This window comes from Neofelis nebulosa, chromosome 10 (assembly GCF_028018385.1).
Source record: "Neofelis nebulosa isolate mNeoNeb1 chromosome 10, mNeoNeb1.pri, whole genome shotgun sequence".
Classification (NCBI taxonomy): Eukaryota; Metazoa; Chordata; class Mammalia; order Carnivora; family Felidae; genus Neofelis; species Neofelis nebulosa.
Genome location: NC_080791.1, coordinates 15,448,725 through 15,464,213, shown reverse-complemented (window position 1 = coordinate 15,464,213; position 15,489 = coordinate 15,448,725). Strand labels below are relative to the sequence as shown.

The following is a 15,489-nucleotide window of genomic DNA, read 5'->3' as shown; positions in this document are numbered from 1 at the left end:
TGATGGTAATATATACTTCCTAGGCTACTCATCATGATTATTATTATCATCTCTTATGCCACTCCAGGCCCCAAGACTGGGCTTCGGATATGGGCTTTCCACCTCAGACTTTTCCATTCCTCACACTGCCTTCCATGGGGTTCACAGAAGGACTCCTATGTTGCCGGCAGGCCTCTGTCCCCAGCCCCCAACCCCCCATTGCCAGCACCTTGCTTCTTTATTCCTACCATCAAGCTCACCGTTTCCTACCACCTCGAAAACTCCCCTGTCTTTCCTCCGCCTTCCTTTTCACGCTCCCGTCAAGGCTGCGCCCCAAGAGGTGTGTGATGTGAGTGGGGACTGGGCCATGTGTGAGCTGCGGGGAGAACTCCGGGCCTGAACGTCCCTCTTCAGGAGGTCCGTGTTCTGTCGCCCTTGGCTCGTGGGCGTGAACCTGAACCTGAGGCCGAGGCGCCCTGGCCTGGGGTGGGGGATGGGCTGCACATTGCACAGAGGCGTCTACGGGTAGGGAGGCCGCAGCTATGTCACGTGGCTATATGAGGAAGGGGGATTTTGAGCAGCTTCCCCGAAGAGGGCCCAAGATGTATTTTACACATGATGAAGCTTGGGGGAGGGGCCGGGGGTCCTGTGGTTGGGGAGCTTCAAGGCCGGAGTGTAGCGGTTTGGGGCCACAGTGTGGTCCTGGCCGTTTCCAGGTTCACTGGTCACGTGGAACATGAGATGAGGAGCAAACCCGGCCCCCCCCCCCCCTCCGCCCTCCCCATCCTGCAAACAGCCGCGTGGCAGAGAAGGAGCCAAGGGAGTTCTGGGCTCAGCAGGACGGAGCCTGGAAAAGTGCCCCCTTGAGCTCTTCCAGACACAGCTGTCAAGTAGATGATGACTGTCCTTTTGTTCTTTGCTTTCTCTTTATTCTGGCGCATAAAAGCCCGAGAGAGCTTTAGGCCAAAGCATCCGGGGTGGGAAGCAGAAAGGTGAGGAGCGGTGCAGGGAGGACAGGGTCTCTGTGTGTGAAAGGGGGTGGGGGTGTGTCTGAATGCCTGGCTGTCCCTGCGTGGATGGGGAAGCAGGGAGACCTCAGTGGTGGAAGGGGTGCCCGAGAGGATCAAGAACATTCCAGTCTTTCCAGCACGGAGGCGTTATCACACCTACGTTCTCTTCAAGGTACAGCACGGGTGTGGGCTTTATCAGCTGGCTTGTGCTGGCCACTTCCCCGAGCCCCATCCATTAGCACGTGTCATCGGAACCGTCGGTACCACTCATGAGGTGCACACACGACCCTTTCACAGAATCCCAGGCGAAGGAGGCCTGAAAAGGCTGCTGGGGCCAGTGCCCCGTCTGTAATACGATCTTGACACAAATAGATCAGACAGTCTGGTCCTGTTTTCCTGACAGTCAGACTTACCAATGTCTTAGGAATTTGAAGAACCCACCTCTCTGTCAGTAAATCAGACCAGTTTGTCTTTGACGTTTTTTAGTCCTGGGCCTTTTCTCTTTTTGGTCCTTCGCCGAGCCTCAGGCTGTTCAGATCTAGGCTATAGGTAATAGCCACCTGCACCAAGATCAGCCACACGGCATGGCTGGGATAATTGGAAAGGACTGTTAATTTTTCTTTTCTTGCCTTCCTGTTTTTTGCCCCCCTGTTGAGAGACTAAGAGTGGGGCTCCAAGCCTCCTGAAGGTCTTTCTGGACGTGATTCTCTTTCTCGCCTTCCAGAAGCCGGCGCTGCCCCCCTGAATGTCCTCAGTCAAAGGTGGTCTTCTAATGGAGAGCTGAGGAGCCTGTCAGGTGCTTCCCTCCCACCCCCTCTCATTGCTCTGGTGCAACCCCATTCCTATCTCCTTCCCGGCTGCCTTCGTGGCCTCCTGTCCTGCAGGCCTGGCCTGCCCGTCTCCCTATCCGAGCCCACCAGAGCCTCAGACGGGAGCCGCAGACAGTTCTGTGCCCTGGCTAGCTGTGTGAATTGGCCGCATCACTGCTCTGCTGGGGCCTCGGTCTCCTCAAATAAGAAGTAAGAGCTTTTATCTCATCATTCTGACCCTGGCATGCTGTGATTCCAGCTCCATCTGGTAAACCTCACATCTTGGCTTTGTCCTATTTATACACAGTGGAATCTTCTCTTAACGGGCTTCTTTGTTGCAGAGATCTGGATACATCACAGGCTAAGTCGTGTCCCCTGGCATCTGATTACACAGTCGAGGGTGACCAGTCAGCCTAAACAATGGGGCCCAGGCATTCTGTGGCCCCGTAAATGGGTCCCATCCAGCATGTCCTGTCTGGAGTGGGGGGTGGGGCTCATGTTTCTTTGGGGATCCTGCCAGGACTCAGGCGTCAGTGATCCCTCTGGGCATGTTTCTGATGGGCTGAGCCTGAAGAAAGACAGGCAGGCCAGATGCACTGGACAGGGCTCGAGGCTTTAGGGGCGGAGGGAGAGAGGCATGAGCGTGAGATGATCAAGTTCCACTGTAATTTGGAGGCTGTGCACGTTAGAGGGAGGTTGTTTCGGAGTTATTTTCACAATAGAACTGGGTATTCTGATCTACCTCGCTGCTGCATGGAATCAAAAATAATAGAGCATATGTTGCTATATCATCAACTAGTGGCTTCTTTTTCTGAGCAGCTTTTACCCAGCAATTATGTGAAATTATGTGACTCAGAATGGAAAGATAATCGCTGGAGAAACTCTTCTGATTGCTTTCTCCCGCACATGCAGAAAGCAACTGTGCAAAAGGCAGGAAGATCGGGGAGCGAAATTAACGTGGAAGGGTTGCTGTCACCTGAAATGTCAGCTGTTTACAGACATAGAGGTAACTGTGAACGTGGAAAGGAGGAGAAGAACCACCAGTGGAAACCTGAAGTCTTTCTCCTAAGATGCCACAGGCCATGGAGGAAGCAAAACGTGGCTGGTCCTATTCCCCACCCCCCCCACCCCCCCCGCTGGGGAGGGTGGTCTAGATGGTGTAGAATTTCAGAGCTGGGGAACAGCAGAGTAAGGGGGCCAGGACCCCGCCCCCCTCCCCCTCCCCCCACTGTCCTGAGACCCTGTCCCTGAGAGCCAGGTCCTCAGGCTCCCCGCAGGCAGGGTTCCGGGGCTTCACGCACGCGCATCTGGAGGCTAATGTGGTTTCCTGAACCCTTTCTCCCAGCTCTGCCCAACTCAGCCTTGCTTCTCCCTCTTCTAGAGATCCCTCCCTCCTTTCTTCCATCTACTCCTTAGACTCTGTGGCCCGGAAATGAGACTTCTCACTTCTATTGCCTCTTTCTCTGTCCCTCCCGCACCCACCCTTAGCCAGTCCCAGAGGGCCCTGCTTCCCTCCTGGGAGAGATGAAATGTGTGGTAACTGGGAGGGCGTGGCACACACAGGGGCGGTTGTGTGGGAGGGAGGGGAGGCCCCTCTGGGGTTTCTTGGTGCGGCCATGAGAGAAGGGCATTGTGTGTCTTTGTAGAGGCTCTGTGTGTGTGTTTGGCCACTTGACTCAGGGGCAATGCCGACGGTACCGACGAGACTTTTTACAAAGTGGGCGCAGGGGCTGAGAGTCGCCCCGAGGAGGCCTGTGCTGAGGTGTGGCTGGTGGAGGCCAGGCCTGGGCAGCAGGTTGGAGGAACAGGGAGTTGGTCGCTTTCCAAATCCGTAACCGTCTTTCTTTCAGCACACTGTAACTTGATCAGAAATGTTTTCTTCGGAACACAAAGACGAGTCTTTACTCTTCGGCTTGGCATTCGAGAGCCTCCACAATCTGACTTATCAGAATTCTCACCGCCCACCCCTCATGCCTCGCTCAACAGGATCGTTCACTGTTTGGAGGGTATCTTGCTCTAGAAATGGCCAATACTTGGCAGATGGCTGTCCCGGGCCCTCCAGTGCTACGCAGACATTACCAATGGGGCCAGGCCCCCTCTCCTGATGGACTTCATTCAGAATCCTTGTGAGGTGGCCGCTTCAGGCAGCCACCATCCAAGGAAGTGCCTCGAGGCTCAACTCGAACTGAACTTGAACCGAGTACTGTTTGTTATCCCTGCCTCCCATTTCTCCTTCTCACTGCCTTGGCTCATGCTATTTCCTCTGCCAGGGAGCCCTGGCTTTTCTCTCTTCTTGCCCCTGTCCATCGGAATCCCATCCTCCTTCCGAGGTCCAACTGAAATGTCAGCTCCTCCATGGGAACGTCCCAGGTTCCGTGTTGTAATCCCTGCTCCCCCTTTCCCTGCCCCGATGGACCCTTCTTTGTAGTCTTTACGTCTCCTGAAGCTCTCTTCGCACTTGCTGAGGTACTCGAGCCCTTTGCTTCCAAACCCTGCCAGTCCTTGGAAGCTGAAGCTGTATCTTGTTTACCCACGTATCCCTTGCAGAGCCCAGAAGAGTGTGGCTCTTTCTAGAATTCAGTGTGTGTTTGTAGGATGGACTTGAACCTCAGCAGCTGTGAAAGGGATCTGGGGGGAGTTGAGGGGAAGGCATGGCAGTAACTGCTTCCCTGGAACCCTTAACATGTGTCTTTCCTGCTCCTAGGAGGGACCCTGTTGCCAAAAATCCCTCTCCTATTGAAAAAATTAATTAAAAAAGGGGGCACCTGGGTGGCTCAGTCGGTTAAGCGTCCAACTTCCGCTCAGGTCGTGATCTCGCAGTCCGTGGGTTCCAGCCTGAGCTGTCAGCACAGAGCCTGGAGCCTGCTTTGGATTCTGTGTCTCCCTCCCTCTCTGCCCCTCCCCTGCTCGTACTCTGTCCGTCTCTCTTTCTCTAAAAATTAAACATTAAACCCCCCCAAAAAAACAGCCCCTCTCCTGGCTAGCAGCCAGTCCCAGCAGCGGTCCCCACTCAGGGGGAGGGCATCACACCAAGGCCGGAATATTAGGAGGTCAGAATTCCTGGGATTCCCCTAAGAGTTTGTCCACCGGAAGGGTGAAATGAAAACATTTTCAGTAAACAAAACCTGAGTTTGTAAGTAATAGATCTTTGTTAAAGAAAATTGTGAAAAGATGTTCTTCAGGAGTGAAGAAAAGGTCTTGATGCATGGCTAAGGTTCAGCAGAAAGAATCATGAAGAAATCAGTTAGTAAATACAACGCATCGGTTATCTCCTGCCGCATAACAAATGAGCCTCAAACCACAGCATTAGTTCTCTCAAACAGTTCCTGAGGTCAGGAGCGAGGGAGCAGTTGAGCTGCGTGGTTCAGCTCCGAGTCACTAACGAGGCTGCAGTCAGGCTGTCAGCCAGGGGTGGGGATCGTGTGGAAGCTGGAGGATCTGCCTCCAGGCTCACTTACGTGGTTCGTGGCAGGTCTCCTTCCTGGGGGGCTTCTGAACTGAGGCCCTCAGTTCTCTGCCACATGGGCCTCTCGGCAGGGATGCTGGAGGAGCCTTACGACACGGCAGACGCCTTTTCCCCTAAAAGCAAGCAGTTGGAGAGAGGGAGAGAGCAAGGGAGCAAGCTCAAGCAAGAAAAGAAAGCCATAGTGCCTTTTATAATCTATTGTTTGTTGGAAGGGACATATCAATTCTGCTGTATGTTATTGGTCACACAGATGGTGCAGTGTGGAAGGGGACTGTACAAGGATGCAATACCAGGGGGTAGTGGGGACCGTCTTGAAGGCCGGCTACCACACATGCGAGGGAATCTAGACAAACATGTTTCCATGAAATATACATTCTAATATCTATGTCATAGAATTGCAAACGGAACTGAAATTTTGTACAATAGCACATGTATTAGGAGGGAGGTGATTTGTGTTTTTGCCTTTTTCAGGAAGGGTGTTATACCCAGTAACTGTGATACGCTTTAACTTTAGACTTTGTTAAATCGAAGACTGTCTTTGTCTGCTCAGGCTGCTACAGCAGAGTACCTTAGACTGGGGGACTTACAAACAACAGAAATTTGTTTCTCACAGTTCTAGAGGCTGAAGTCCATGGTCAAGGTGCTGGCAAAGCAGGTTTACAGATGGCCATCTTCCCACTGAGGCCTCACTTGGGGGGAGAGGTGAGAGAGCTCTCTTTTGTAAGGGCTCTAATGGTATTCATGAGGACTCCCCCTCATGACCTAATCACCTCCCAAAGGCCCATCTCTAAATACATCCCATTGAGAATTAGGTTTCAATATATGAATTTGGGAGACACAAACATTCAGTCTGTAGCCAACACACGTGGTAAAATTCCAAAGGTAACCACTAAATGACTAGAAATAGCTTGTATAATTTCTTAACCAGTAGAGGGAGAAAGTGAATAAGAAAAAAAAAAAAATCAAAAAAAAAAAAAAGGTCAAAAGAGAAACAAATCAGACCAAATATGTCAATAGTCACAATAAAATTAAATGGGCTAAACTTGATAGTTAATAGAAAATTATCAGGTGGAATTAAGAAAAAAATTTTTTTTTAAATCTAGGTCTTTGCCATTTACAAGATGATAAAATATACGTACAACACATAAGGACACAAGAAGGTGGAAAGTGAAATAGAATTTAATCCAACCCATAGGACAATATAGCAATTTTTATTTTTCTGTTAAATATTGTAAGAAACACAGGGATAAATATATAAATCCTTCCTCATAGAGGTATCTTTTAAAGCACCTATTTCCATTGTTGAGAGGCCAGTCAAAAAAAATAAAGTGTGTAGGAATTTAAACAACACAGTTTAATAATCTTAATTTGATAGGCACATAAAACTTTCTTCCCAACAATGAAGGAATTCGCAGTCTTCTAATAAATGGAATATAATTTTTAGAATAACTAACCATATATTAGGTGAATACATTTTGAGGCATCTGTATCCTCAGACCACATTCTCTGACCACAGTGCATTTCAGTTAGCAGTCAATTATGAAAGTAATTTAAAATCACTATACTTTTGGACATTTAACATACACACCGCTTTATAACACTTGGGTCAAATAAGAGGTTACAGTGCAAATTTAAAGTACTAAGAACTTAATAAGCCGTAAGCCACATTTCAAAGTTCATGTGTTGGGGTAAATGTAGCACTTGGAGGATTACAGTCTTAGATGCTGATATTAGAAAACAAGAAAAGGGGGCGCCTGGGTGGCTCAGTCGGCTAAGCGTCCGACTTTGGCTCAGGTCATGATCTCGCGGTCCGTGAGTTCGAGCCCCACGTCAGGCTCTGTGCTGACAGCTCGGAGCCTGGAGCCTGCTTCAGATTCTGTGTCTCCCTCTCTCTCTGCCCCTCCCCCGTTCATGCTCTGTCTTTCTCTGTCTCAAAAATAAACGTTAAAAAAAAATTAAAAAAAAAAGAAAACAAGAAAAGCTAAATATTAATGAACCAGGTATCCAACATAAGAAGATAAATATAAAGAAAGAATAATAGAATGAACCCAAAGAACATGTAAGGCAGAATGAAGGATAATTTAAAACATAGTAAAAAGGATCAGCAAAACCAAGAGCAGGTTCTTGAAAAGACATACAATGAGTGAACATCTGGTGAAGCTGATGAAAAAAAAAAGTCGTCACAAATAACAACGTTAGGAATGTAGAAAAAGACATAACTACAGATCCAACAGAAGTTAGTGATTTCTAAGGGTAAGTATAAAATGCTATAAGCAACTTTCTGATAATAAATTTGAAAGCAGAAAAGGGCAAATCGCTATAAAAAATTATACTCATTGAATATGTTCCAGAGGAAGAGAAATCTGAAGAGTGTCATGGCCATTAATGAATTGAAAAGGCAATTGAAAATCCTCCCACAAAGAGAAGACTAAGTCATACAATTCTACCAGGTGCTCACAGAGCAGATTATTTCTGTCTTCTGCAAACTCTTCCAGGGAATAGCAAGAGAGGAAATACTTGTTCTGTGAGGCCAGGACTATCATGATACCCAAACCCGGCAAGGTCAACACAATAAAATAGAAATTACGGCCCAATCTTACGCACATAAATGCAAAAACCTCAACAAGATAGCAACAAACCAAATCCAACAATTTATTAGGAAGACAATAATACATTGGTTTTATCCCAGTAGTGTAAGGATGATTTGACATTAGATAACCCATGCACATAATTTACTTCGTTGATGGATTAAAGGTTAAAAGCTATAGATCCAGAACATTCATTCATAATTAATGTAAAACAGAAACATCTTGGAAAGCCAGGATTACAGGGGCACTTATAAAACATTAGAAGAAATCTATTTAAAATCAATAATTCCCTTCTTTTTATGGTTGAATGAATGATATTTCATTATATATATGTGTATATATATATATATATATACATATATATATATATATATATGCGCCATATTTTCTTTATAGTTCCTCACCATGCACACAAAAGGTAATTATGTGAGGTGATGGAGGTATTAACTGACTTTATTGTGGCAATATGTGGCAGCACAAACATGCATCAAATCATCATACCTTAAACGAACACAATGTTAGGTGTCCCATCACAGTAAAGCTGGGAAGAATTAAAAATAAACACACACACAAATGGAATACAAGTAAAAAATAAAAACCAGTAATAAGACTGCATGTGTGTGGATGTGTCCTGTATTACTGCCTCTATTCTACATTTTACTCTAAGGCCTAGCAGTACAGAAGACCAGAAATAAAACCCAACAGTGTAAGCATTGGCAAAGAAGAAACCGTACTGTATCATTTGCAGAGGATATGTCGACAGAGAAAACCCAGGGGAAATCTGTAAGTAAATTATTAGAAATATTAACAGAGTTTAGTGAGATCGTTGGATTTAAGATCAAGATGTACAACTCAATTGCCTTTCTCTGTACCAGCGAAAATTAGAAAACACACATGAGATTGCATTTAAAATGGCAATAAGAAGTATAAGGCAGCTAGGGATAAATCTCGTGGGAGATGTGCAAGACCTACATGAAAGCATTTATAAAACCAATATAAGACGTTGAAAAGGATGTACAAATGGAAAGGCAGACTGGATAGGAGACTCGAGATAGGAGTCTCAAGACTCCTTTATGGATAGGAGACTCAAGATTCAGATCCACTGTCTCGATTCCAGTGTGAATCCCAACAGCTTCAGATGAATTTGACAGGCTGATTCTAAAATGTATATATAAGAGCGAAAGACAAAGAGGAGGGAAGATATTCCTGAAGGAAGAGGGGGAAGAGGAAGAGAGAAGAAGTTTCTCCTACCACGCGGGAAGATCGCTGTCAAGTTGTAGCAATGGAGACACGGATTCGGAGTCAGGGACGTTGGGCAAATGCCCAACCCATTTGCAAAGTGAGCAGAAGACCTGAAAGACACGTGACCGATGAAGGACCAGAAGCCCGACTCCTTTAATGAGCGAGCAGATTAAGACCATATTTCACACCTCTAGATTGGCGGAAATTAAGCAGGCTGACCACCAAGTGTGGATAAGGATGCCGAGGGATAGGCACAGTCATGCAGGTGGTGTGGTGGGGTGTCGAAACGGGGATGACCGCTTTGGGAAACAATCCGAAAGTATTCCGTGAGGTTGACAATTTGTACTGTACGACTCAGTGACCACACTCCTAGGCCTGTCTCTAGAATATACATCTTCCTACTGCAGTATGACCCGTTAGTGGGTCTAACCATTTTATTTTAAAGAGGGAATCAGAACAGAAACTGTCAGAGGGCATCATTCATTTTAAGGTTAAGAGTTGTTTTGTGATGTTGTTATTCCCGGTATACGTGAAGATGTATTTGCACTGGGTTCCGACGTAAAAAGTATTCCATGTGAAAATGACGGCAAAAAAAAAAAAAAAATGAAAAAGCATCTTACGCTGTGCAGCACGCATAAAAATGTTCACAGCTGCATTATTTATAATCGCACAAAATGGGAAAAGCCAAAAAGATCTCCACTGAGAGGAGAATGAACCAATACGTGATAATTAAGCTGCACAGTGGAATACTACACAACTTTGGAAAGAAATGAACCGAAGGTTACATGTCCTAATGGGTGAATCTTAGCAACAACGTTGAACAAAAATAGCCAGTCCCAGAAGACTGCAAACAACATAGTATGATCATTACAAAGCTCAAAAAAGCTCCATGACCCGCATCTTATTAAGATAATATGCGCATGATGGATAGATTTTGAAGAAGAATGGGAGGGATAGCCGTACAGAGGAACATTACTCAACCATAAAAAGGAACGGAGTTCTGACACGGGCCACAACATAGATGAACCTTGAAAACGTGATGCTAAATCCCAGAAGCCAGACACCAAAGGCTACATAGCGAATGATTGTTTTACGTGAAGCGTCTAAAATAGGTGAATCCACAGGTGGAGAGACTGGATCAGTGGTTGTCAGGGGCTGGGGGCCGGGGTGCAGAATGGGACCGATGGCTAGTGGGTATGGGGTTTCTTTTTGCGGTGATGAACATATTCTGGAGTTAGTGATGATGGTGGCACAGGTTTGGAGAGAAGGCACGAGCTGGGGAGGGGCAGAGAGAGAGAGAGAGTGGGAGACAGGACGTGGGGCTCGAACTCACGAGCCGTGAGATCATGACCGAAGCTGAAGCCAGACGCTTAGCCGACTGAGCCACCCAGGTGCCCCGAAAATTGTACATTTTTAAATGATGAGTTTCATGATGTGTGAATTTTATCTTTCATTAAGAAAAAATTCTTTGAGGAAGAACAAGGGAATGATGAAAAAAATGTATGGATATACATTGTCCGGGATACTGTTTACCTCTGGGAGTGAGGCAGAGGGACGATTTGGAGGAAAATGTAGGTAAATGTAGCAGGTGCCTGTAAAGTTCTAGCTTTTAAGTTATGAGTGTTCATCTTATTACTATGTATGCGGGCGTGACACATATATATATTTTTATACGTATAAAATGTAAAACTTATGTAAAATTGGAAAAAATTACAAATAATAGATGAGATGGCATTAGAAGCAAATTACTGCCTTTTGATGAACACTGAGCGGCTCTCTCTCCAAGTCCCTGGCTGGGTCTCAGCGCGACTCTGGATGCAGCTGTTCTGACCCCTGGTGGCCGAGAGGTGAAGGGCAGCCGAGGATTCTTGCATGGGGACTGGCAAGTAATGGGGGCGATCCCTCAGGGCCAGCATGGTCCTGGCCACTAGAAACTGGTGTGTGTGTGGGGGGGGGGGGTCAGGCCACTGCCAGTCCCACCCCCTGGAGGAAGACAGACAGCCTTGCACTTTCCTGGTGTGGGTTTCTTTCTGCCTTTCCTTGATGGCTCTTCACCAAACGTACTTCCTTAAGCCCAGGAGTGACTTGCATGTGACTCCACTGAAATCTGTCCCTGCCCGCCCGCTGCCTCCATCCGGATGGCCCATCCTGGGGCCCCTGGCCCCAGAGTCCAGGGGCTCGATGAGCTCACGAACAGAAGGGGAAGGTCAGGATGCTGGCACTCAGAACACGTTGCCTTTGTTTGACTAAACGGCCTTTCTGGAGGATTATGAACTAAGACTGGAGGAAGAATTGGCTCAGGCACCTTAGAGGTGAGGGTGTCAGGGGCAACTTAAGGGAGAGCTGTTGGCATTTCAGGGTTTACCCTACGGAGACCAGTGAACAGCATGTCTCCCGCCCCACCTGGCGGGCTGGCTGGGCTAGAGAGGCATTTGCTTACCTGCCCCATTTAATCTCCTAGAAGAACGAACTTCCAACTGTGGGTGTTGGCCGTGGGGAACCAGGCCAGGAAGTCCCGGAAGGATGGCCTGGAGAGGCGGGCGCAGCTGGGGTCATCACCAAAGCCTTGGGGTTTTCCGGCTTCGGCCCCAGAGAGGCAGCGTGGTGGAGGGGTTAGGACCTGGGCTCTGCCACTCACTATCAGGAGTCTCATTTAACTTCTTTAAACTGTGGTTCTTCGCCTGCAAAACGGGTCAGTCATTGCGCCTACTGATTGTCATAGTAGGCAGCTGTAGTAACTAAATTAATGCGTGCAGAGCCCTCTGTAAGAGCTCAGTGTCAGCCACTTCCATTCTGTGGCTTCAACTTTTACTGTGTGGAGGGTACTCAGAATAGAGCCGGGAGCCCTACGCGGCCCCTGACCTGGCCGAGAGCTGGGGTGGGGGGTCTCCTGTGCAGAGATTCACTTTCCTTCCTTTGTCCCCAGACGCCATGGAGGTGGTGCTGATCTTTCTGTGCAGCCTGCTGGCTCCCAGCGTCCTGGCCAGTGGTAAGTACCCCTCCAGGTCCTGGCCCTTTGGGACAAAGGGCTGGGGGGCTCTCAGATTCTCCATGTGTGATCAGTGACTCCCCTGTCCCCGCTGAAGTCAGCAGAGAAATTGCGAGAAGGCAGCATGTATTCACAGACCCTGTTCCAGCCCGCCCACCTCTCCCCAGAGGGTCCAGCAGGCTCTACTTTTAAGCTCTCAAGCACTCCAGATCCCTGTAGACTTTTTGCCTGAACCTTGGGAGCCAGGCCCACTCATCAGTGTCTAGATTCTGGCTTTGTGCAAGTCACATGTTCTTCCTTGGTCTCAGTTTCCCCACCTGTAACAGGGGGCTAACAGACCCTGCCTTTGGGGGGTAATGTAACAATACAAAGGGGCAAGAAATGTGGATGTGCTGTGCACGCAGAATCGCACCAGGGCTCTGAGTGGTACCCAGTTCTGCTCTCGGGCTGGCCTTAGTGGGCAGGCCCTTCTGTGCTTCCCCAGGCACCTCTGCTTAATGGGCTCTCTCTCCCAGGATTCCCTTTGTGGGAAGTGACACCGGTGGGGTATTAGGGAACCAGATGAGCAGCTGTCTTCCTCTTGCCCACACTCGTTTATTTTTTCAGCAGCTGAGCAGGAGAAGGAAAAGGACCCTTTTCATTATGGTGAGCGGTGATGGTAACCCTGGGGGGGGGGGGAGGGGGAGGTGTGGCCCCGCCCAGGGACGGGAAGCCGTGCTCTTCCCTTCCTTTTGTCACCTCTGCTCCTTTGGCAGACTACCAGACTCTGCGGATCGGGGGACTGGTGTTTGCTGTGGTGCTCTTCTCCGTGGGGATTCTCCTTATCCTGAGTAAGTTTGTTCGTTCCCTGTTGGCTGTGTAGAGTGATGTCTGCAGCTGCCGGGGGAGTGGAGAACGGTGTAGGAGCCCGGCCGTGCTCTCTCGGGGTGGGGGGAGAGAGAGATGGCCCGTTCTCCCTGTTATCTCCAGCACCTAACATAGTGCGGGGCACATAGTAAGTGCTCAGTAAAACAGGGCAGCATGGACAAAATAGGGGCACCTGGGTGGCTCAGTCGGCTAAGCGTCTGACTTCGGCCCCGGTCATGATCTCGCTGTTTATGAGTTGAAGCCCCGCATTGGGCTCTGTGGCGACGGCTCAGAGCCTGGAGCCTGCTTCCGATTCTGTGTCTCCCTCTCTCTATGCCCCTCCCCTGCTCTTGCTCTGTCTCTGTCTCTCTCAGAAATAGACAAACATTAAAGAAAAGTGAACAAAATAAATGCTTGATGACAACAAGGTCATCAGAAAGGGCAGGGTGGCTGTCCTGGAGCTGTGTCCAGTAGGCAGAGGTCGGGGAGTCACAGGAGAGAGCGAGGAGCTGTCCTTAGAGTGCTCTGAGAGAGGTGCCCCCGCGTTTGTTTTCTGCACACGAGAGCCCGGGCCGCGCGGAGCCCTCTGCCCTTGCCCGATCAAGCAGACTGTGGTACGGCCATCATCCGGGCATTTGAATGTTGTCCCTTGACCTCAGAAGAACCCTACTCCCACAGAGGATTGCTACATATGACTGTGCTTTTTACGTAGCCCCCTGTGGCAGCTTTGCTGTGGTCAAACCAGGAGCGTGACCTTGAACTCAAGCCGGGAGCGTGACCTCGGGTGGTTTCTTTGCCTTTCAGGTCGCAGATGCAAGTGCAATTTCAATCAGAAGCCCCGGTGAGGATGGCCTGTGTGTGGATATCGGGGGTGATGCTAGGAGGGGACAGGGCGGGGCCCCCTGGCCAACACGAGGGCACAGCATGGAGGGTTAGCCCCTCCTCTCTTCTGACGTATATTGAGGAGGGGAGGGAAGCAAGAAGGTGCTGGACGCGCGTCTGAAAGCCCTTGAGGCAGTTGCGCTTGGGAGAAGGGAAGCGGAGGGCCTCAGAGCCTCTCGGGAGGTCCATCTCGTCTCTACAGGCCCTGCGACGCTGTCCCTGCTCGTCACCTGTGCACGGGGCTCTTTGGCCGAGGAGGAGCTCGGGCTCCGTCATTCACCTCTCCCCCCACCCCATACCCCATTAGTCTACCACCAAAACCAGGGGCAGCAGTGGACCTCAGAAGCCCAAAGTCTGGCAGGACACGATGCCAGCCCCCAGGGGGCCCCAAGCCACTCCTTCCCAGCGCTCAGTGGGGCCGGCACTGAAGGGTGCCTGCGAGTTCCCCTGACACCCCTTCAATCCCAGCTTCGCCCCCGCCCCCGGCCCCACGCGCCCCTTGGTGGAGAGTGCCACCGCCTTCCAGTGACTCGCAGGGGCCTGCTCCAGACGGCCCTGCCCCAGCAGGGACAGCGGGTTTGCCCCACAGAGCGCCGACGGAAGCTTCTCCTTCTCTTGCAGGGCTCCGGGGGATGAGGAGGTGCAGGTGGAGAACCTCATCACTGCAAATGGTAGCGGTCACGACCACCGGCCCGGGTGGGATAGAAGCAATGGGGGAGGGTCCTCGGATGGCTCCGGGAGGGATGGTGGTCAGACACCGTGGCCTCCCTAGAGCCAATCGGACGTGCTCCTGTGTCTGTGCGAGGAGAGCGGTCGCCGGGGCCCCTGCTCTGGGCCGTCCCCTCGTCTCCACCAAACCGGCTGCTACCCCTGACCGCCGCTGTTTATAGGGCATGTGCTTTGTGTCGGGCACGAGACAGGTGCTTCATAGAGCCCCCTTCGTGTGCGCACAGCCCCGTGACAGAGGCTCACGATCCGCATTCGATAACCCAGGGTCTCAGAAAAGTTAAGGAACGTGCCCAATTCCTATAACCAGCAAGTCTGTCTGACTCAGAATCCTGCCAAGCCCCCTCTTCGCTGCACGGTTCAGACTCCTCCAGCGTCAGGCCTAGGCACGGCTGCTGCGGCGGGTGGCCCGTGGGGGTGAGGGGTCCGTTCACTGCAATCTGTTCCATTTTTTTTCCAGCGACGGAGCCCCAGAAAGCAGAGAACTGAGGTGCAGCCCTCAGGTAGGAAGGTAGGATCCTGTCTTCCCGTGTCTTCCTCTGTCTCCGTCACTGTTCATTCCTCAGGGAGGTGCTGGGCCAGCTTTTGCAGCGGGCACAGCGTTTATTCTGAGCCAGGCTGGCGAGTCTTGTGTCTGAAAGGGCAACGGGACAGATGGATGGAAACATCTGAGGGCACCACACATGCGCGGTGAAAGGCTGGGGAATAGGGCTTCTGCTTCTGTATGACCAGACGCCAGGTTAATGGAAGGTCACCTTCCCTGCGATGGGGGCAGGACTTGGGAGAGAATGACAGTTCGTGAACTCCTCCTAATATCAGGGTAGCTCAAAGATAATGGCTTTTAGCGATGGTTCAGAAAGTAGCTTAGGACCGCTTAAAAAACATTAACACATTAGAATGAAACTTGCTAACTCTACACAGAACTAGGGAGAATAGTGTATCTCCCCCTTCC

General features: G+C 49.9%; 1 protein-coding gene across 7 annotated transcripts in view; it reads left to right on the top strand.

The window, feature by feature from the left end:
• FXYD6 (FXYD domain containing ion transport regulator 6) overlaps nucleotides 1-15,489 on the top strand; it is a 30,514-nt gene that overhangs the window by 12,856 nt on the left and 2,169 nt on the right. For 3 of the 7 annotated variants that reach the window (XM_058686862.1, XM_058686856.1, XM_058686857.1), the window contains exons 2-7: nucleotides 12,021-12,083; nucleotides 12,690-12,728; nucleotides 12,839-12,913; nucleotides 13,734-13,770; nucleotides 14,433-14,482; nucleotides 14,998-15,040. In XM_058686862.1, coding sequence (XP_058542845.1) covers nucleotides 12,026-12,083; nucleotides 12,690-12,728; nucleotides 12,839-12,913; nucleotides 13,734-13,770; nucleotides 14,433-14,482; nucleotides 14,998-15,026 — 288 coding nt within the window. In that variant the 5' untranslated portion in view covers nucleotides 12,021-12,025 and the 3' untranslated portion in view covers nucleotides 15,027-15,040. Of the gene's footprint in view, nucleotides 1-12,020; nucleotides 12,084-12,689; nucleotides 12,729-12,838; nucleotides 12,914-13,733; nucleotides 13,771-14,432; nucleotides 14,483-14,997; nucleotides 15,049-15,489 lie in introns of those variants that run through there. The other 4 variants (XM_058686859.1, XM_058686860.1, XM_058686861.1 and 1 more) reach the window with 2 other exon arrangements.